Raw genomic sequence first — 23,832 nt, 5'->3', positions numbered from 1 at the left:
GTGAAAAGTATGCCATATACATCCCACACATTTCTTAATCGCTACTCACCTTCCTCATGCAAATTTAACAAATTACTTATATTTACATGGAAAGCTTCCAGTTTTATAAAATTAGGTCCCACAGGGAAGTGACTTTCATTTGTTCGGTAACTATATAAGAGTGATCCACAAACATACCCTTTTCTTAAGAATAGGTACAAATAAACCTACAGAAATACTGCAATGGGTCAAGCAAAGTTGATTATGAAGTATTAGCATAGGAAATCATTCAAGTAATATAGCTGACCAAAAGAAGTTCACTTTCAAATTAGTGAGCATATGCAGTGAATACAAAAGTGCTTAACAACAAATCCTGCAAGTCTTCACCAAAACTGAACATATGTGGTTCAATTCACCTTTAAGAGCTAATTTTTAGGCTGTGTACCAGTTTCTGCATAAACTCACTGTTTTTTCAAACAGCTTCAAAGCATAAAATGATCTGGTAGAAAACTGCATCTACAGAATACTAAGTCTGCTTCAGGGATGTGCCAGAACAGAGCATATTGAAGACCACCAAACCAGCACCTATCCCCGGCCACTACCATGCACTTTACTGACTGAGCTGCACGGGTAAGCTAGAACAGTACTCACTAGCAACAGACCTCAGCTTACCAAGGTGAAATAAATATTGCCAGTCTGCTCTGACAGTCTTTTAAAAGAAACCTTTATTGAATGTCTTACCCCCAAAAAACATGGTTATGGTTTCTTTTTTCCTCATTTCTGATGAGGCAGGAAACATCAGACCATGTGACCAATTTTTTTTTACTAATTAGCCTGTCAGGCTGAAATATCAAAATAAATATATTTTCTTTTTGATGTAAAACAAAGTATTTGTTATTCTTCATTCAGATTAAAAAAATGTATTTAGGGGAAAAAAAAAGCAGAACTCAACATTGAGCATATCTTCAGTTCAAAGTGAAGCATTCTGTTCTAGATACTTGTAGGAAATGCAGAAGGAACTACACGCTGGATTTTCGGGGGCTTGGTAATAATGGTGATGTTCTTTTACCCAAGATTTGGGGGATTAAATTCAGTCACCCAGAATATGAGAGACCCAGACATGATTTTCCTGTGCCCTGTAGGATGTAGGTCCATTAGTCCTAATTCATAGGAAAGTATTCCATCCACTAGGCTGTAAAAGGAAATGACCCCCCCTCCATACTAACTCTTGTGCGTTTTTGCTATCAACAAAACTATTGCAACATATTTTCAGAGGACATAGCATCTCAGCAAAGAGACTAGCAATCTGAAACACAGCTGCCACACTGCACAGTACTCCCTGAAGAGATTATGTCTAATGAAGAGTCTGGAAGATAATTTTACAGGTCATTTCAAGCAAGATAGTTGAGGCTGGAGATAAAAATGATGTTACACCAACAGCAGAAACTGCTGTATTGCAGTGAGGAAAGAAATTATTAAACATATTATTTAACAAAGAAATGGTTTTAAAGTATGTATTGGGTTTGATAGTGCTGAGAAACACTTGATCTGAAAACCACAAAAGCTGAGGAATAATCTACGCCTCAAGGCAGTTATGCACATCAGAACCCTTTTTTCCCCTGTTTTCATCTGATAATTTGTGTGCCTCATTTACTTTACAACTGACATTTTAATGCATAATTATCCTTCCTCACGGGTCTAAGAAAACATACTTACTTTTCAGCATGCAAAATATTTGAAAGTATAAATAAGCAATATAACCAGATGTCTGACTGAATTAGTGTATTCTCACTAGTTCAGTAAGCTGACAATCTGTTCTTCAATAACATTTTTTCAGCAGGGAAGTTTACATACAAGTACTATCACGTTCAAATCCCACTGCACATCAGCACTCAGATTTGGGCTTAGACCTTAAAATGCACTTTCCATCTTGTTTTAAACTACAAAACCGGGCTCTTTGCCAATGAAACACTTGTACAAGAGGAAAAAAAAAATGTATCCACATTTTTGTACTTCTGGAGGCAATCTTCTGACATGTATGTCACAATGTCTTTTTTGATACATTAGGGGTGAAACTTGATGACTAGATGGAAGAGGACTCCTAGAAAGAGTTTACTTGCTTATCATTTCTAATATACAATTATTTCATTCTTAAAAAGTAGCCTTAACTTTTGGAAACCATTGAATTACAAATTCTGCAGATAGCCTGAAGTACGTTTTTCCTCCCAAAGGTTCTGAATTCAAAAGAAAAGCAAGAATTTTCAGCACAAAATCCCATTAGAATTTCATTTTGCACCATACCGCAAATAAAGGTAAGAGTCTTCTATCCACTTACTGCCAAAAGACTGTGTGACCCTACTTGGCACGGCTGACGAGCCCAAGGTACCTTGCTGAAGTCTTGTTTGCAACAAAGGTAGCAGCTACCTCGGACACAATAAAGCTGTTCTTCAGGAAGAGTGGTACTGAATTCACACTCATTTCATACAATGCACATTGTTAAGCACGAGTACTAAAACTCAGAGCCTCGAATATATGAGTAAGTCTGTCAGGTCTCTCGCTACTCACAGAGTCAGTTAACATTGACAGGTTAGTATTTCAAATGTTTTTCCAATGTACAGGTAATTTAATATTTAAGCACACTATACTGTCTCAGCCTAAATATAACAGAATAACCCAATCAGTGCTGCTGAACTCATTGACACAACATCAAGCCAGCTGGGCTGATCACTGACAATTATTCTGATTTTTAATGTGACCATGCTATTCTGCAATTAATGAATCATCTGAAAAATCACCTGGGGTAAAAAAAAAAGTAAAAAGGCAAACTCAATGTCTTTTATTAAACAGACAATTATTTGCTGTTATAAAGGGACTGGATATCAAGGGTGAGGAGTAACACCACTGAACTAAAGTAGTAGTTTGATGGATTAGGGCTTTATTTACAAATACAAGAAATAGTTCTCTTAAAATGTGTTGGTTTTTTTTATTATTAGCCAGCCACTAAACCATTTAAAGGCAGTCACAAAGCAACACATGAAAAACATGTTCTACAAACAACACATGCAATAACATCAGCATAAGCACTAAATCGCCACTTGAAGAAAACTATTCCTTGGAATCAGACTACTTTTCAAGCAACAGTCACATGCCATATTATACCAATAAGCGTGTTACCCTCTCAGTAATACTTAAAAGGAGGTACACTTCAGCTGTTTTTGGACATTAGCTGTACTCTGCCTTACTGTTTTGCATTAATCACCATCACATGAGATGTCCTTGGGGCATTTTTGCACATGCAAACAAAGCCTATCGTTTTCCACTTAGTTTGAAAAAAATACCCTTAGCAATTGGAAATACCAAGAAATACTCTAAGTGAAATGTAAGTAGCTTTAGTCGAAACATTTTAATACATCAAACAATATAATCTGGAGGGTTATTTTCTTGTGTTTGCATTTAAGCACAGAGGTACCACTCGATCTCAAAGGACACGTAGCTCTATCTCAGTGGACAGACCCACAGACCCCATGGTTTAGACTCGTAATCCAATGAGCACCAAAGATTCATACAAGGACTTCAAGAAAAAATATGGCATCCAACAGCATGACCAGCTCCACATTTTTTGAGAAGTAGCTAAAGAATAAACACTGACAAACCATGTATGGACAGACTTGCTAAGGCATGCACACTGAGTCCAAGTAGATTCACAGCACATGAAATACTGATTTTACATAATTTATCTGTCAGGGTAATACATGCCCTTCATCAGCAGTATCCTCAGGATCTCCAGAGATCTTATGACTCTACAGATACAAGGTAAGATTCATACATACTCTCTACCATAATAACATCAGGAAATACTGGTCATGTGAGGATTTTCAAATACAGTAGAGAAAAGTATTCTTACTGCATGTAGATGACAAAGATTATAAACAGTATATCCTAAACATGGGCCATCTGATTATCTTCTTGGCCATATGAATGCCACTAGTAAAACTAATGATTTCTGTCTGAAAAGACAGATCTGCAAAATGTACCTAAAACATGATGTAGGTGGAATTTAGGCAGCAAAATTCAAAACAGTGGTTGCGTGTAGGCATTGTCTATAATGCCTGTCTACAATTGCCTGTGAAGCGGCTCCTTTCCACATCCAGAGAGGTCCCAAAGGACAGCTTCCCCATGCCTAACATGCATGTAAAAAACAAGCACTGCCCACTAAAGCACCCTTTTTAATGGTGATCATATAAATTTGGGAAGGGGCACTTTCCTCAAATTTATACCCACCACATGTATTGGGTAGTTTCTGTCTATTCTCTCAAAGACTGATGGAAACACTTTCCATCAGGGAAGGACTCCAGGGTCCTGGACCTACCTGTACCATAGAATCAGTCATCTAAGGCCTTGACATGGCATAAATGGAGATAAATTCCTGCATTTAGTCCTACCTACCCTGGTTCTACAAAGCAACTTGATTAGGATGTAGACTTTCCTTATAGCCACTGTGAGATGACGAGAAGCAATCTCCACACTCATGTGCTGGACCAAGAGCCACTAGCACAGGCTTATACTGCTGAAGTGAAAATATTAGCACCCCACAGACCTTGCAGTTTTTGTTTTAAGAGATGCTTTGAATCACTTATGCAAGATATATCCTCTCATAGCTGCACAACCATTCTGAATGAGTACACGGCAAAGGAACTTCAGAATCACGGTACTAGTTCAAAGCTGAAGTCTACTAGTCAGAACCAATCTCTGAACTAACCATCATGAGTTTTTTTCTTCAGAAAGCATTCATTAGACAAATGCATTCATCTATTTTGAGATGGGGTTTAAGTCCAACGTGCAATAATGTATACACTTATAGATAGACGAGCATACTGAATTACCACTCTAAAAAGACACTTAGGAATAGCAATACAGCAGTGAATTCTGAAAACTCTGGTTGTTCTTAGCTGAGTTTATAAATAATCAAACACTGTGAGTGTTGCCAGTTTCGTTGCTGTTATTCCTTTTCTATCTGCAGGTAGTTGGCAAGTGGCTGGTAAGTTTCTCATAGATAAAACAGCAAAAATTAGGAGAGGTTGATAACTGGAATTTACCAGTTAAGCAATAAAACACAATTTGTACAAAAGAAAATACACATCTTCTGGTAATCACCTGAGATTTTAGGACTCATATTGCATTGCTTAATACCCATTTTCCCCCTCTGTGGGATAGCTTCTCGTCAGAAGCATTAACAAGTGGTAATTACAGAAGTCATGCTGACAACACATAACCAGAGGGACACTGTCAACACTGAATGTCAATTGACCTGGATGTTAAAAATTGCGGTTCCTGGAACCTTTATAATTTAGGTTTCATTTAGTTTTTATTGCATATGTCTTACACCCTACTTTAAATGGTAACTATCTGGCAAAACTTGGAGAATGAAATTAGCCGAGGCTGGATGATTTTGACAAAATGCAGCAATGAAAGGATTATGGTTTTATGAACGCCCCGGTAATGGGCACTCTCTCTGTGGGAGCAACTGATGGTAGCAGTTCAAATTTCTGTGACTGCATTAAACCCACTAGGCACCGTTAGTTTTAAGTACGAGCGACGCCTCTCGCAGCTCTCTCGGCAGCGAGCTGAAGCCACCCTTCGCCTCCCTTACGGCGGGGCAGGCACCGCGGTCTGCGCCGAGGGAAGAGACCCCAGCCAGCTGGGCGCGGGGGTGCCGCTGCTGCTCCTCCGTCCTTCCCCGACACCGTGACCCCGCTCCTCCGCCGGGGAAGGCGAGGAAAGACGACCGAGTCCGAGCCGGCTGCCCACGACCGGGTCCCGCCACGGGCTCTGCCCCAGCCGGAGCGCAGCGGGCGGGCAGCGGCACCTCCCGCCGGCCGCGGCAGCCAGCCCACCCCAGCCCCGCACCGCCGGTCACCCACCCACCCCTGCCCGCCAGCACCTGTCCCGCCGCCGCCGCCTCTCCCCCTCCGGCGGGAGTTAGTGCGGCGCCCGGCCCGCTCCGCGCCCGCGCAGGCAGGGAGGGACCCCCCGGGCCCGGCCGGCGGGACTCACACGGGGTAGAAGGCGTAGGGCGGCAGGGCGCCCTCCTCGCACGGCTCCGCGTCGAGCAGCAGGTAGTCCTGGCTGTCGTTCCGCCGGGCGCCGGCCGCCGGGGAGCTGCTCTTCCGCGGGGCGTAGGGCTGCGCCTGGCTCATGGTGTCCCGCGGCTGAGGCGCCCGGGCGCGCAGCGGCTGCCTCGGGGCGCCGCGGAAGCAGCGCGGAACCGGCCGGGGCGCGGCACTGCGGCTCGCTCCCCTCACAGCGCCGCGTCCCCCGGCGGAGGGGGGGGCAGCGCGGCGGCCCGGCCCGGCCCGGCTCGGCTCGGCTCCCCCCGCGCCCGCCCCGCCGAGCCCGGCGAGGGGTCCCTGTGTCGGCCGGCGCCGCCGCCCGCCGCGCCGGAGGCGAGGCGCAGCTCGGAACGGGGGGCAGTAAAGTTTGCGGCGCGTCAGCTGGCGCGGCCGTCCCCGGCCGGCGGGAAGGAGGCGGGAGGTGGGAGGGCGGCGGGCCCCGCTCGCCTCCCCTGCGGGGCTGCTGTGCCCCCTCCGCGCCGCCCCCGCCGTCCCGCCGCCCCCCCCCCCCCGCCCCGCTCCGGCCGCCGCCCCGCTCCGGCCGGCCCCGAGCCGCTCCCGCCCCGCCCCGGCTCCCGCCGCCACCGCGGAGCTGGCGGTCAGCGGCCGCCCCGGGGCCTCGCCCGCCGCCGCGACACCGCGTCACCTGCGCCCGCACGGTGCCGCCTTCTGAGGAGAGGCGCACGCACCCGGGCCCCAAGGCAGCCCCCGGGAAGAGGGGCGATGCTCTGAGGGCAGCCGCGGCGGCGACGGCGCTCACCTTCAACCTCTTCGTGCGAAGGACGGCCCGCGGCGGCCCGAGAAAAATCCCGCGCGACTCTTCCCCGAGGGATCTGGCAGGACTGCGAGCGTGCAGCTGGCGGTGAACTCCCGCTGTTGGGAAGCAGGAGCAGGTCTTACTGCTTTGTTTTGGCTCGGAAAGAGCGTGTGCTGCGCTCGTGTCCTTCTACAAACGAGGTCCATCGGTTCCACAGCAGGGCTTGTGTTTATCACCTCTAACAATTTCAGATAAGAGAAGGGCGAAATACCACCTTCCTTAGCAAAAAATAGTTGCGCAGTAATAGCGCTTCAGCAAAACCCAGTCCACTTGTATTTCTCAGTTCCGCTTCACTGGCAGCACCTTGTTTGATGATATTCTTATTTTACTTACGTAGATTGAAATAGCTTACGTATACTAGAATAACTGCAAACTTTTATAGGAAAAAATGTCAGGCCCTGAAGAAATAACATATGACCTATAGACGTCTTTTGCATTAAACTTAACAGACTTGCTATTTCATAAGGAAATATCTATAACTAAGTGTTGTAAATGTACAGTTAAAAATGAGTGCATCCAGCTAAAAACTCTCCCTCATCCCCAGCCATATTCACACACTGAAACCATTGCCAGTGTTTGTATTTGAATAGCACACAGCCCTTTGCTCTTCAGGCATGCACCCCTTCCCCTAATCTGGTGACACGCTGAGAAACTAGCTGGGCAAACCCCAGCACGATCATTTGCAAAGCATGCAGGCAGGCTGACGTTGCTCGTGGTCTCCACCAGCCTTTGCCAGACCATGGTTTTAATGACTGACTGAGCCACTGAGACTTGTTTCACCTACTGAACTGCAAGAGGAGGAGGTATATAAAGAGATTCACAGCTCTCTGAAGTTGTAACAGTATTTACGTGGTCTTTACGTGAGGTTCAGAAATACCTACAGTCAAAGGTAATTCCACAGGAGCTCAAAGTTGCTGAAATTTCTTTTGTCCTCATAGTTACGGCTTCTAAAATTAGACTCCAATGGGTTTTAGAAATCTTCCTTTCTTTGCAAAACATTTTTTTCCTATTAAAGAATATTTTATTTTAAATAGGAGGTTTAGTAGCAATGTTACCATGTGTATTTCATAGTTCTCATGCTAATTCTTATTTCATATTACTATAAAAACAGAAATTATAAAGCTATGTGCAGGCTTTGCATGTGAGAAATATGTTGTTGATAATACCTCATATTTTTATTGTAAGAAAATTGTTTGCCAGTAACAGAGTACTTTGTGATGGGAAGGATTTTAATGTGTTCCACTGCTCTTGTGCATAGCCATTTCATTTAACTTGTCCTACTCTTTTATGAGTAGGTTATGAAGATATAGTGCTTCTTCACTTAGTCTTTTTTGGATATTCTCAAAATATTTGCAGCTATTTTTTTATTTCTCCATTTTATTTCAACTGCTCTATTTGATACTAGACTGGTGTCTCAAACCCTCTCTTCTAGGTCCCTTTTTTTTCCTCTCTGTTCTTCCTTGCTCACCCTCTGATATATTTACTTCTTTTTTAAAACTAATACCATCCTACTTTGCTGATGGGCTATCAGATCCTTTGATTTCAGAGCCTGCTCAGCCACTTTGTTTTCTTCTGCTGCTTTCTTCAATCCTCTGCTTACTGTTTGAATGCCCCCAGGATTATTTCCCATCTTGCCCATGAAACTTGTGCATCTCTCTCAGCTTCCAGGTGACATTTCTCATTTTCTCAGGTGCTTCCCTTCCTAGATCCCAAGCCTTCCTCGGTCTTCATTCTTATTTCAGCCTCATAAGCTCTGGTATCACCCCAGGCACTCTTACTTTCTCACCTATCCCAAATCTTCCATAAATTCTGAAGCCACACTCATAAGTAGCAGTGATGACTCTTATAGTTTGTTTCAGATCATATTGCAACAGTGGCACTAGTGAAAAGTGAAAGAAAACAATATGATGTTCTTATTTCTGCGTGCTGTAGAACTGATATACCATGAGACTATCAACCAACTTTGACAGGGAAGCCTACATCAGTATTTTTAGTCACTGCTTACTGAAAGTTAACCACAAACAGCTGCTTCTGAGTATTTGATAGCTGAGAAACATGGTAGCGTTGTGAACTCTTCCAGTTCTTGGTCATCTCACTACAAGCTGTTTTTATTATTTTAGATTAACAGCATGTGATGGTCGTGGTCGTTACTTCTGTGATACAGGTTGGTTGTTTTGGTCCTTCGTGTTTCATAGCAGTGCTATCAAAATGAACTATAAAAAGGAATCTTTACAGAGACACAACTCTGGGCAATACATTTTCTCCATAACAGAGAAAGTACCTATTATCTTGGGAACAGTGAAAAAAACCCTGTACTTATATTGTCTTTTTGTATTCAGTCCAGTGATAAATAAAATATCTATGCTTTTCCATCCCTACATGCTTGTCAAGTATGAATTAACTCTAGGAAACCACCTCAGTATGGTGCAGTTTTGTTTCACTTCATCAAGGACTGGTAGGACTTGATAAATTAAACAGCTGTGCAATTTTCAGAAACATTGGGCAGATCAAGTCATAGGAACAAAAAATGTTCATCACCTTTGAAAGAGAAAAAGATGCTGAGCTGAAATTCTGAATCTTTACAACCTGATTTATTAAAAAAAAAAAAAAAAAAAAAAAAAAGAGTCTCTTTCAATGTACTACAGCAACTGACTGGTCTCCATTGACTGGTTACAGAGTGAAAACATGCAGCACTACAGGAGTGGACCATACTTCTACTAGCTGTTAGGTAAGCACACATCTTCTGAAGTCAATGGATATTCCAAGAGTCACAAGATGATGGAAACCATGGCTGAAGGTGGTGTGTCCTGTTGCACTTACGGTCCTTTGGATATATTTGTGTCTGAACAGTTCAGGATATAGGAGTGAACTTGCATCTATTTCCTTCTTTGAGTAATAGTCATGGGATGATGATCCATTCGTAAGTATCTGAAAGCTAGTGAGGTTACACAGAATTACTTTGGAAGGCAAAATGCTGGGATGAAGAAGCAGGCACTGGTCCTTTCCTTCTGTGAGCGGCAAGAAAAGAAATTCCTATCAGAGAGTATGACTTTAACTATTCATTGTGTTTCTTTCATGTCTTTCCAACATCAAAATGAAATGTATATATTATTCTGGCTTTGCGAATAACTTGGTGTTTCTGTTGCAAAGATAAACAACATATGCTATTTTTTAATGAATTACCCATTATTGGTATTTATGCAGTGTTTCGTTAGACATTTAAATTGCAAATCGAATTAAAATGAAATTGCTGTACATGTTCTAGAAAAAGTTATCAGATCTTCACTGCAGTCTTTCCCATCCAGATATACATTTTAAATCAGAGTGAATACAGGACTAGAAAAAAGAGCTAGTTTTTCTGAGTCTTTATCTGACTTGTACGCGTATTAACCTTTCATTCTTTGAAATAAAAAATCTATAACCCTGACTGATGATACAAAAATTGAAATGTTTTCCCGCTTAATATTTCCCTTACGTGCACCTTTTTTATTACATAATCTGAAAATACATCTGTCTTCTCAGATAAAAAGAACTGATATATTTAGTGTGAAATGGAAGTGTTAGTTTAGGGCTGGCTTAATTGGTTTTATTACAGACAGCAAGTTACAAACTATTCCATCGTCATTCACTCAGTCAAGTATAGTGACTGAGATATTTCACTCAGAAAGACGAAAAACAGAACTGAAAGCTCCTATTCCCGATACAGGGGAAAGGATGAGAGATGGTGCGATCTCGCCTGACGAGTGACAGGCACATTGCTTAATGCACTACTAGAAGTCACTTGGGTACCATGGCAATGAAAGCTGCAAAAGAAGCCATGCAGAATAGCACAGCACCATGATTCAGCCTCACTGAATAACTTACGTAAAGGTTATCTCTATACAGCAAAATATAGGTGCAATTGTATTGCTTACTTGCAGACTAACCTAAACCTGTTTAGGAGCAAAAGGCAGTGGCAACATCAACCTGTACTTGTAGTCCGGAAACTTTCAAGGATTCATAGAATGATATTTAGTTGTTCATGTTTAACCAAAGTCTTGTTGCGTGAGCTGGTTAGATTGCACTGACAAAGGTACTCCAGCACACACCACAGTCATGGTTTCCTGGTGCTCTGTTCTGCACTGGGAATACTGTCAAAGATACACTTGTATAAACCAGGAACGGGGCAAGTCAGTGTAACTGAGCCATGGCTGAGCACTCTCACTGCTGTGGGTGTGAGCATCACTTGGAAAGTAAAGTGTGCTGTACACCGAAGGAATGCTGGTTTCTTGGAGGTGTGAAAGATGTGTAACCTGCCTGCTGGAATTCCTTCCTGCTACATAGTACAGGACTCAAGACTTGCTTTTTATAAAGCCAGCAAAGTGAACTATTGCTACTTGGTAGTTTTGCTAGTTCTCTCCATAAAAAAAATGAAATAAGTATTGTCAACTACTATTTCTAATCACAACTAGTCTCTGCCTTTGCCTAAATCTGAATGAGGACAGAATCATGTTGTGCCACCAGGAAATCTTCCCTGCGTCTAAAAGTCTTCCCTAGTATAGTGCCTTCTGGCCATGCTTCACATTTGGCGCTCATACCTGTACTCCTTTTCTTCCCACAGAATGCTGCAAGTGTGAATTTTAATCACTGTCAGAAATTACAGCTGGGCCTTTTTTCTGCAAAGGAGAGCTCGATGAGGAGGTGGGCTCAGATGGCTAGTGGATATTGGCACCCGGAGGAGAGCACTAGGACTGGATCACAGAAACAGTAGAAATGTTTTCAAAAGCTGTCCAAAATGTCCTGGCTAAGAAGGCCCTGGGGTGTTCAGGGGAAGGAAATACTGAAGAACTTTTGCACTGCAAGAGAGAGGGGAGAGAAGTAGGGTCTGCAGTGAGAAGGAATGAATTTAAGGATGTGTTCCTACCTGGACATTTATACTCAGGACTCTAGTTTGGGGAGAGACAGAGATTTCTAGGAGCATCATTATTGCTGGACTGCCAGGGATGCTCCTACCACCATCACTTACATATGTGCATACACACACGACTTGCAGGATCCCACTCAGCCATTATCCTATTTTTTGCTGTCAGAAACATAAAATTCTTCTCTACGCACTTTCACACAAGGTCTGTCATGCTACATTTGCCCTGGTTTACATGGTATAATTAATTATTGTCAATTAGTTTTAAAAATCTGAAATGCACTAACACCCACCTGTACTGTATCTACACTGTAAAAGTCAGTGCAACTGAAATATGTCATTAAATCCATTGCAGTTTCATTACACATAATTTTGTGGGTTTTGGATAAATACTGTGGTTCCAACCCAGTAGTCTGAGCCATGCTGCTCAAAGATAAAGAACACTACTAGTCATCAAGCCCCTATTCCCATTACAGATAATGATACTCCTTCTCTAATATAAGTGAGTAGGAGGATATTTGAAATCAAAACTAGATAGAATTAAGTGGAAAATACCTTGCTTGTTTCCAAGGAAGTGGAAAAGTATTAACTTTCCAAAAAGAGTGTATATGTAAAGGCATGTTAGACCAGAGGTCGTGTACTTTGTGAAAAGCAAGAGTAATCTGACAGAAATCAATAGAATTACAGCATTACTAAATCAGTATAAGTGAGATCAAAATTAGATTTTTTCCTTTGTCTACCTTCTGTCATTACATAAAGAAATAAAATATTTTCAATAACCATATGTCCTTTTAATGACTAACATAAGAGCTTTTCTATGTGGGTTCCATGTTAACTCAAGATAATGTATTAACTTCTGTGTCTTGCCCAAGTGGTTCAAAGCATCTCCTTTTGCTGCCTAATTTTATCAAAGAAAGAAAGGAAGTGATACATTGAAACCTTTCATGTAAATACTTAACAGAATCAAAATGTGATACTCATCTTGGAGATCTGATATTTAGACCTACCAGTGTATAAAGGATAAACAAGTATCATAAATAGTGACGAATAAATTGGAGCTTTAGCAAAAGGTGGTTCTTTAAAAATTCAAATAACTATTGCTGACATTTAACCTTTACTGGCAAAGAAGTGTGTTTGCACAAATGAATTGTTTAGCTCAGCATGATCACACACTGCCATTAAAGTGATGTGGTTCATAACAGTTGAAACATTTTCTGTTTCCTTTTCATTTTAAACTAAGTGATCTTTATAAGCTGAAGGTGTGAAGCTTCTAATAATGAGAAAAGTATGGTCATCTTTTTCTGGGGAGTACTAGCAATCTTGGGTTAGCCCTGTCATTTTAACATTCAGGTTTGTCTCTACGCCATATAAAGAGATGACACCAGTAGTTACTCTAGTTCTCAAACCAAATACCATGCATAGGGATATTATTTTATGATTTTGGGAAGGGGGTCCCCATGCTTATTGATGATACTTGTATAACAGTTATCAGTTATCTGCACAGCGTAACACTAGCAATTTTCTGCCTCCTTTGAGAAACAAAAACACAAATTGTGAAAAATGTGTTGACAGGAGACCAATAGAAGAGATCTGTTATATTTAAAAGCAGACTAACTGTAGTGAGTACCTCCGGAACATGTCTCACTGCTATGTCAACTTCATCATTTAGGAATTCTGACATGATGGATATTAGTGTTGCAATGCTGCCTTCAGGATGGAATTTATAATCATTGATATCTCACTGATTTCACCCTGCTGTATTAAAAATCTGACTCAGAACACTTTATCTGTCAAAGATATCTTTTCTAAGTTATCCACAAATGATCTCTTATTTATGTTTTCTCCGAATTACATATGTGCATCATGTTCCTTTATAGAAGATCAGTTTCTACCCTAAGTTTCTTGTTAACAATGCTCTAAGAAATAAAATAATCTAGTGTGGAATTATATTCCATCTTGCATTTCTGTTTCTTTTGCTACAAGTAGATGCTGCACCATCTTATTCAGTGACTTCAGTAGTAGAGTAGAGGGCTTTAATGCTTCTTGGCATTAATTTTTTGAAGGGATTCCACCTTCTAAAACATAAGATGCTGGGGTTTTTTTCTTGTCATTCTAAGGTCTAGAAAGCATCAGTGTTACTGAGAAAACATAATGCAGTATCAACTGCCATCAAGCTGAGAATTTCTTTGAACTCAGACATGTCCTTTTATTTGTTTGTTGATGCTATACATCTGCCAACTATCAGAGGGACTTTCCCTGCTGGTTCCTGCAGGCAGGCCTCTATTTTGTGTATTTGCAATGTAGTTCTGTCACCCTATCTTCTATGTGTTCTTCCTACGGATGATTGGCCTGATCTGTTTTGTCTGGAAATCAGGGAAAAGGGAGTTAGGGAAAGAACGTTGTGTTGCATGAAGGGATGTGCCACCGAAAACAGCTCCACCTGAGGACCATGAGCTTTCTCCCATTACGTGGTGCACCACCAGCCTTCCCATCTGAGTGACTTTCTGGTTCCCCTACATTCATGGCTTCCATTATTTGCCATTCACATATTTCTAGATTAGTAAGGGTTTGTTTGTATAACTGATTTGAGAAAAAATTCATGTCTGTCATCACACATCAGCAATTACACGTGGTCGAGATTGTTCAAGAAAAGACAGTTACTTTACTTGCTGCTGTTATTTTCCTTTTTTTTTTTGGAAGTTCCACCATGCATTCATAAAGAAGAAATAATATCATAAAACTTGGATAATTATTTGCTTAATGTAACTTTAGAAAAAAAAACACAAAACCAGACTTCTGGGATGAAGTTTGTTTACATACATTAATTGTTGAATTCTATTAAATAAATTATATAATATAACATAGAGTATATATAATGTAGCCATATATATATCTTGAGGAAGAAAACATAGATATGATATAGATACGATATAGAAAATGTAAGACTGTCTGCTACATAGTGGGTTTGTCACAAACAATTTGACAAGTTCTACCCAACATTCTGGATAAGATCAAGTCTTGTATAAATATATTCTCTTTATGTACATCCTCCATCTGACAGTTTGAGTTGTGGTGGCATCTGCCAGGACATGCTTTGACAATCAGTTCTATCCATCGTTATTTCGGACCTCAGTGAGCTGTCACTCTGTGTCCTGCCACCAGGCAGTACAGTCAGGTGTTTAATTACATTTTACCTGTAGTTTAGGAAACTTAAATTGCATGTGGCATCAGCGTGTGAACTAGCAACTGTGATATGGAGCACAGGAGATTTTCATTTCATTCCTTCCCTTCAGTTTTATGTCATAACATTTCTGTTCATGATCTCTTTTGGGAAATTGGTTGGTTGCTGTAGTAATTAGCCAAAGAAAGAAGGGTCTTGTTCACCTCATTTATTCTTAAAGTGCTAGGCTTGCTTTCTAAAACCCAGATAAATACAAACTCTGGAATATGAGATGTTAAAACATATTAGATGCTACTGGTCTCTACAAAAGTGTTGGACTGTTACAATATTGGTTTGGGGGAAAAGTGGCATGACTCCAGGATAGAAAACGTGTAGCATTTCTGTAGATTTTGTTTGCTTGGAGTCATCACGGCTGTTTGCAATATTTCCCTGTTCCTGGGATGACAAATCTAGCAATTAGTGCACCTCTGGGAGGGAAACTCATATGCCTTATTCCATGAGTGCCAGCCTCACTGTTTTGGGCATTCCTGAGACAGCGTAAGTGCTAGTGAATGGGCACTGCAGGGCTGCCAGGTGGTGAAAGCTCAGTCTTTATAATCAGAGAACATTGCTATCCTGACAGCTGAGTTTTTAGTTAAATGCATTAATACCAGTTTTCACTAAGCAAAAGGATATTAAGTCTGACTCCAGAAATGCTTCTGAGACACAACTCACTGGACCTTTAGGGGAGAAAAAAAAAAGGGGGGGAGAGATATAATTTTATGTTTGCCTTATGTTTGTTTTATGTTTGCACTGTCTTTAGGCATCTATTACTGTCAGATGCAGAACACTAGGTTTGGCAGATTACTTGGTCTTGTCAAACATGATTATTCTTGAAATGCTAAATTATTACCCCCTTCAGAGGTTATATCACTGACATACACAAGATGCTTATTCGTTGTGTCTGGCTATGCCACTACAGTGTCACAAAATATACTGTTGCTGTTTACACTGTTTTAGTAATTCACAGGTGTCACAGGCCTCTGGTTTGACTACACCATGATACATAACATTTGGCTACTATTTTTAAGACATGGCACTTCAAGAATGATGGTCACTACTTATACAGCTGGTGAAATTTCTTTGATCCAGGCCAAACCACTTAAAAAAATTACAATGACTCATACTCCTTTGTTAGATACAATGAAGCTACTTCCACTGCTGAAGTGTGTTATATTTTCTACACTGATATTATTAGCTTAACTGATGGATAGATTTAAGCTTGCTACTTCCAGTTTTGATATATATATGATGTTATAAGCAATGGTAAAGTCTAATGGTTTGAGGATTTTCTTCCATAATATTTCCAAGAAGGGCAGAGACCATAAAACAGACTGTGCTTTAACATAGACTTTTCATTTCCACTTCAGGAGACAAGACACGTCTTTTCAACTGGATCCCTACTCTTTTGTAGAGAGGACGTTTGCTGTAAGAAATTTGCTGTTATTTGTTCTGGGAAAATTCTGATAGTATGGAATGATTTAGATAACACCATAACATAGAACTGAGAAATATAAAGCATGTACAAAATTATTGCAGTCCATGGAAAGCTACAAGAAATATATTCATTAAACACAGCATCATGTAAATAAAATCAATTTCAATCTAGAAAACTTAAAATATGAAACAGGTCATGGCACATCTGCAGTTGTCTAAAGAAAATTTTCCTTCTGAAGGACTGTACAAAATGCATCGCAGTGTTCATCTGCCTAATCCTTTACCAAACTATCTGCAGTATCAGTGAAGTAATACTGGCTGGGTGTAGAAGAAGGAAGGTATGTTTGGAGGCAGAGATACATCATTCTTGGGCTTTTAAGAATAGCACATGGTTGTGAAGTAATTTTCACTTACCTTTAGATGTTCACAAAATAGGCATATAGCTATTTAGGCTTCCTGTATAGGTAATTGTTTATCCGTTTAGGTTAAGACTAATTGCACGCTGCAGGCAGAAATTTCCCCCCCTTGATCTCCAGGGAAGCCTAGATAATTACCCCATAAGTAGATGTTTTACACTGCAAATGTGTAAAAATTAAGCAAAATAAATTCTGCTCCACAGTTCAGCATTCACCTGTTACATTTTAGGCCCCCACACAATAGTCATCACACAAAACTTAGACCATGTTGTAGTAATAGATACATGCACGTCTCATGAAATAATGATATACAAAACTGGGAAATGTGTTAAACAGGAACATTTGCTTCCAGACTCCCCTTTTGCAAATGGCAATGACGAGGTATTATCTGTATTTCATGCCATGGTCACTTAACCCTCAAAAGAAAAAAAGAAAAAAACCCCAAACAATTCTAGGATTTAGTAGAGACTCTTTTTAATGTAAAATTAGGCCACTAAAGGAGTGGGGTGAGGTTAGGGCAGAAGGACAGACACAGCAGCTCTAAGGAATACTATTTTCCCTTTCCAATTAAAAATATTCATTAAGAATTGAAGAAAGCCTACATCTTTAGAGGTTTTTTTTTACCATTTTCTTATGACAACTGATATGCAGTAAGAAATCTTTCCAAAATACTAATCTCTTACATTTGGTAGCAATAATTAGTAAAAAGGCAATATTAAAATCTGGTTGGATACTTTTTGCCCAGGCTTTGCAAAATGTCTGTATGGTTGGTGTATTTGTAAATAATGCTAGCAAAAAAATAAAATGTGAAAATGAATGCACTGAATTGTTATGCTCATTTCCTTTTCAATAAATATGCGGGGATCTTCTTTTATCCCCTGAGACCAGATGTACCACATGTAATGAGATTCTGCAAAGTATCAATATGCACAAACACCACAAAAGGAATCTGGGGTATTCAGTTCATTCCTGACAAGTACGATTAATGAGGAATGGATAAATATGTATGTAAAAAGCAAGACTGGATTGAAAGTTAAGTCTTATGGACATGATCAATGTTTAAAAGGGTACTGATGTTCAATACATTGAAGAAATTCTCCCAGAGAAAATTTCTCGGGGGAAAAAAAAAAGGTTAAAAAAGTAATTTTGAATAAACCAGGCCTACTGAGAGACAAGCTAAAGTTATTCACTCAGTATTTCCAGGTAAAGTTTAAGAGATTTTTGATTGTTTAGTCAGCAGGTCTCTGTGTTTTCTTCACCAAGCTGAAGTTGCAAGACAAGTTGTAGTTGCAAAACATCTTGTCCCAGCCTTCACAGTTCTCAGCTTCTCACCAGTCTGCTGGTTCCTCAATGCTTAAGAAAACAGACTGAAAAAAATACATTAAATGTATGCAAACTACAGCAGTGATCCACTGCACACAGCTATACACATATCAGTTATGTGGAACAGTTTGTTCTGCACAGTTCATCATGATTCTGAGATGGTTTTTTACTGAATCAGATTTTACTGAGATCCAACGGGAGTACATTTGCAATAAAAACTCTGTAATTGTCCTGCACAGACTGTTAAGTTCCATGCCATCTATATGAAGCCACAGTCTTATGATACACTTTTTACCTTCTCTGGGTCCTCCAAACTACACCATGGATTAATCTCCTCTTTTGGATTAGAAAAATTCTGCTCATTGATATAAACAGATGAACACTGTATTTTTAACTCTATATGGTGTCTTTGAAAATATGACTAACAGAATATTCTGCTGTTCTCCACAGGATCATTTTGGTACGTCTCTTAGCTGACAAAAAAATGTATAACAAGGACAAACCAAACACTTAACTGAAAAAAATAACACCCACGAAACTATCCATTTTGTGTCAAGTAGGCAACACTCTTAGTTTTACTTCATAATATCAATTAATAACAACAATAAACTCATACAAAAAGGGATACATTTATTCTGTCAAAGCAGTTTGTGTCTCTAGCAAACAATTCTAAGAAAAAGTCAGAAAGAAAGGATATTGAAGAATTAAAAAATACATAAATACTGAATCTTATCCAAGATACACAAGCTAACCTGCATGTTAATTATATCCTAACTAAAGCTGATGAAACTTTTCACACAAAACTCTTCTCTGTCAGTGTTCAGCAGATCCAGTGTCTCCAAAATGTTCAGTCATTGCTTCACAGGTTTTCTTTGTCTTGGAAAGCAATTAAATCCCCAGCTGAAAAACAGCTATTCTTGATCACTTCAAAATGTATCCCCTTGATTTTTTTTGTGTGTTTTTTATTTCATTTTTAGTAATTACATTTGAAAATTTGGAATCAAAATGAAGTACTTTAAATGCTCTCCAAGTGAAATACTTCAAGAGGCCAAATAAACTTGATTTTTTTCCCCATCAATTAAGCACTGGAAAGTTTTTATCTTTTCAGATAGTGACAGTTAGTTTGAATTATTTGAATTACTGATAAAGAAACAAATTAATGGTGTCACCCTCTGTAGACAGTCTACCAGAAAACTAACTATTGATATGAAATTCTGATCTTGCTGGAATCCATGGTAATCATGCCATCGACAGACTATAACAGAACCAAGAGTTTATCCCAAGTATTAGCAGGATTGGGACAAAAGCTTTAAGCAAATCTCAGCTGTCTGCGTGAGCTAGAACAGTATCTTTGTGTTATTAATAGTTCATAATAATATAAAAAACCCTCCCACAACTATGAGCCAGCCCAGTGGAATTCCATTTTATTGTTTTGGCCTTGCTTACTGGGAATTGTTGAAAATTACTTTGAAAATTGTCACTGTATGAATTTATTTGTACTTGCAATATTATATTCTGTAATATCATGAATGTTTGATGGATGCTTTTAGAATCATCAGTCATAAATCCAGCCAACAAATTCCAGAGGACCTAATAGGTCTCTATATCATGACCTTTTACACCTAGTAATACCTGAAATCCTGCAGGGTTTTTTAGGTCTGTGTAGGCAACCTTGTTCACTGTGGTGGCACTATGCACATGCTTAGAGATAAATACATGATCTTTGCAGGACTGAAGGTCTTTGGAATTGCTTTCCAAATCCCATATTTATTAATGGATTGTATCAATTTTCTGTGCTAACGTACATATAGTGGATAAATGTTTAGAAGTCATTTCAGCTATGATACTTTTCTGAGAGTCTATGTTGTTCCATTGGAAAGGAACATATGAGCTATAAGGCTGGAAATCGGAAATCTCTGCAAAAATGAATCCTCGGGTTCTGTCCCCTTCCATTTTTTTTCTGAAACACTGAGTTTTCTAAGAAGTAATAAGGTTGCCAAGACCACAATAGCATTCTAGAGAGGATTTTTCAGGCAGCAGTTTGCTTGCTTCAGAAGTTTGTTTTCACTGGAAACAATAAATTGTTGTGGCTTAAGTGATTTATTTAATAAATTCTGGGATAAAACTCCCATGGAACTGCTTTTTGAACCACAAAACTGCTGTTATTTGTCTCTGAGTTAAGAGTTGCATCTTGAAAATTGCTATTTAGAAACTTGAGTCTTAAGGAATCTGCTTGTCTTCTTCACTTACCATCACTTGGGATCATGTTAGTTGTGTGAGGGTTGTCACTGAAAAAAGCTTCTACTCCTCTGGGTTGCAAGGACAGACTTGAAAATAAGAACGCACTTCATATTCCTCTTGGGATTAATGTTAAAAGTAAATTGGGGGTTTTAATATTAGAATTAATTTTGACCTCAAGCAGAGCAGGAATTGGTTCCAGTTAGAAGGAAAATAAAAGCAGTAGACCTCTATTTTGGAGACAACAGTTCTGGGAAGTTCGCTATGCATGTGTCCTCCATTCTTACCCACTAATGCAGCAAAGAAAGGGCCTTTCTATCCCTTTCAACAGTACACCAGAAGAAGCTCTTTTTTTCACATAGGTTAAAATTAGCACTAAATTCCACTCAGTTATGAAGTGCTGTGTTCAAAGTAAGAATACTTCTTCAAAGCATATCTTGCAACTGAGAAGAGCTGAGATGCTCTTTTGACAGGTTTTGGGATTTAAATCAGAAGGGATGCATCTCCAGTTGTGGAACTGAGAAGTCTTAAACTTGGTCCTTGACAATCAGTCATAACAGCTTTAGAAAATCTATGCAGTTTATCAGTAGTAAATACCATTATACAGTTATGTTTAAAATTGTACGTTAAGCAACATACAATGCCATCCTGCTGAGAAAAGGTAGTGGCTGCTCAAGGACAGAGGAAAGTATAAATTTCCAAACACAGAGATATTGCTACATTGCATAGGATGCAAATGGGATATATAAGAACAATATACAATGTAATATTGTGTTTGGGATGCCTTATGTCTCTGACGACTGGGTAGTCCACAATTCATATGTTCCAAATTCTGCTCTTAGCAGTACTAGTAAATATTTTTTCCTACGCTTTTGACTTCCATCCTGATTAAAACAGAACTGTAATAATGTAGTCCAGAACTACTTTCTAGGGGAACTAAGGGGGCAGCAGCCTCTGTATTTAGCACTGACTGGTGTCACCAATGCTCTCATGCCACAGCTGTAAGGCTGCACAGCCTCCCCTGGTGCCTTGCCTTCTCTTGAGTAATTGAGAGCAAAATTCACCTCTTCTAGAAAATGGATATGGCCCAGAGAAGCCATAAGCAGAAAGCGGATCAAAAGTCTGAGGCAATTCCTCCCAAGCCAAGGAATGAACAGAGCTATTACAACTATGGGATACGTTCCTATAGTTATGATTGCCTTGTGAACACACTTTTACTTGCTTGCTGTCTTGTAACAGTTACCTGAAAAACCCTAATAGGACAGGTGCGACAGCTTTAGTCCCGACCTTTTGCCTGGACACTCACAATAAGTGCTAAACTTGCATTTCAAGCTGACGTGCCTTCTTTGTGTTTCTGGGATGTTTCTGTGTCCGGAGTCCCTGCTCACAGCCCATCTGCTCTGGGCTCCAGTGGCAAAGACAGTACCTGATGGCTTTGTAGTAGCTTAAAGGTATCCCTAGGGACAGGTACTAGCTAAATCTTTTCACATCAGAGACTTCTAACACAGCTATTGATTCTTTTGAATACCATAAGACCTGGTGAAAACCATTTAAAAAATTTATATCATTCTTTGGCATCTGGTTGGATGTCCAGACCTCTTCCCTATACTTGGGTTTTTTTTCTCCAAATGTATGTAGTCTGAGTGTCTGCTGTCTCATTTGTCTTGCAACCAGCAACCAGTACTGTCTTGCAAAAAGTATTTCATACCACAGAAAGCCAGCTGAGATTTTTTCACAGATTTTAAGTGATCAGGCTCATCAGTTGTTCAAAATCCTCACTAGGTGATTCAGCACACGGTCTTGTTCCTTAAATACCTGTCAACATTCTAGATCTTCATTTAGAAATATATTGTATTTCCGGATAGCACTGTTCAATTTGCAGTAGGTTTGAACTGGTTTCTCACTACCCCACCCATGCTTCTCACACCCCAGACCATTTCCTTGCTATCTTCAAAGACAAGACCACAAAAGACAATGTTAAAAATTGGTTGTGCAACTGGCGGGGAATTTTTTTGGTGAAAACCAGAGAGTTTTACCCATTGAAACCAAATTACCTTTTTTTTATTGGAAAATAGAATTTGTTAAAAATGAAAGGAGGCGAAAAGGAGAAAAATATGAAAAAGTATGTCAAAAACCACAAGTCCCTGTTCTAAACAAGGGGTTTGAATATAATTTTCAATCAGGAGATGTAAAACTGTTTTAATTTACTTTTTTTCATTGAAATCTTTCAAAAATTTCATCCTGAAGCAAACAAGAAAATGTTGGAAAACTTGAAAATCCTCAGAAGGCAGGAAAACTTCTTCCTATCCATCTTTAATATGGAAAAGGATAAGAGCACTGGCTCATAAAATCAAACTGGAATTTGCAAGCTATACAAATTCTACAAATTGATGTAATGGATTTTGATAATGCTGAATCATAATCATAACATGCCCACATTATAACAGCAAAAAGGACTATAAATATTTAAAAAAACATGAATCAAATTTAGCTATTTAAATTCCAGATGCCAAAATTATAACACCAAGAAGCGGTTGCAACAGGAAGTAGAGTTTGTATGAAAAAGATGGAGAAGAATTACCGTTTTTGTTAAACAATATATCATCACTGATGCTTGTGTAGCATGTTAAATGCTACAGTTCTGTTTGTTCCAACTGATTTCATTCTTGCACATTAGCAGAACTTACTTACCTGTTGATCTTTTTCTTTGTCATTTCCCAATATGAAGGAAATCATTATTATTCTGTCACCCAGCCAGATTACAGATATTATATATGACAATATCTGTTGGTATTGATATTCATTTGGGTTATAGAAGACAAGGAGCTTGCAAGCTGGAGAGCAAAGGGAACCAAAAGATGAGAGCATCTTGTCATCTGTATCTACAAAAGTATTTTCACAGCCATCTACTCTGATGGAGGAAACATGAAGGGAACTGAGTGCCCAGGTAAGAGCGCAGGCTTTGGACTAGGCTGTGAAAGTAAGCTGGTGTCCCTTGGTATTTTGATGCTATCTGTGATGAAACTCATGGTCTTGTCTTGTCATCAGTATCTATGTTAGCTTGGTTAAACCTAGCTGAGATGCTATAATCCCATAACTCAGCTGCAGTACACTTTAGCAAGGTGCTTCATGAAGTCACCTTTCCCAGATTTGTTTTTTCTGTATTTTAAATTTGATCCTACTGCCACTATAGTCACAGTTCCTTTCCTCTTCTCCTGCTGCTCCTTATATATATTTCTTAGTTCTGTTTTAGATGTAATGTGTTGCTTTGCTGAAACAATTGCCCCTTGTGAGAAAAATCAATATGGTACTCATGGGATTTGGATGACACATCAGGAATTCTCTTTTGTGTCTTGTCTCCCTCCTGCATAAATAGATCTTGGAGAGATTTT

At 39.7% G+C, this 23,832-nt stretch overlaps 1 protein-coding gene across 1 annotated transcript in view; it reads right to left on the bottom strand.

Annotated features, from left to right (window-relative positions):
• Positions 1–6,425, bottom strand: part of TRPC6 (transient receptor potential cation channel subfamily C member 6) — a 108,668-nt gene extending 102,243 nt beyond the window's left edge. Inside the window, exon 1 of the mRNA XM_075050047.1 lies at positions 6,034–6,425. Within this exon, the coding sequence (XP_074906148.1) occupies positions 6,034–6,176 (143 nt within the window). The 5' untranslated portion in view covers positions 6,177–6,425. The remainder of the gene's footprint in view (positions 1–6,033) is intronic.
• Between the last annotated feature and the right edge of the window lie 17,407 nt (positions 6,426–23,832).

This window comes from Buteo buteo, chromosome 18, assembly GCF_964188355.1.
Source record: "Buteo buteo chromosome 18, bButBut1.hap1.1, whole genome shotgun sequence".
Taxonomy (NCBI): Eukaryota; Metazoa; Chordata; class Aves; order Accipitriformes; family Accipitridae; genus Buteo; species Buteo buteo.
Note: the sequence above shows the minus strand (reverse complement) of the source record. Positions and strands in the feature narration are given on the sequence as shown.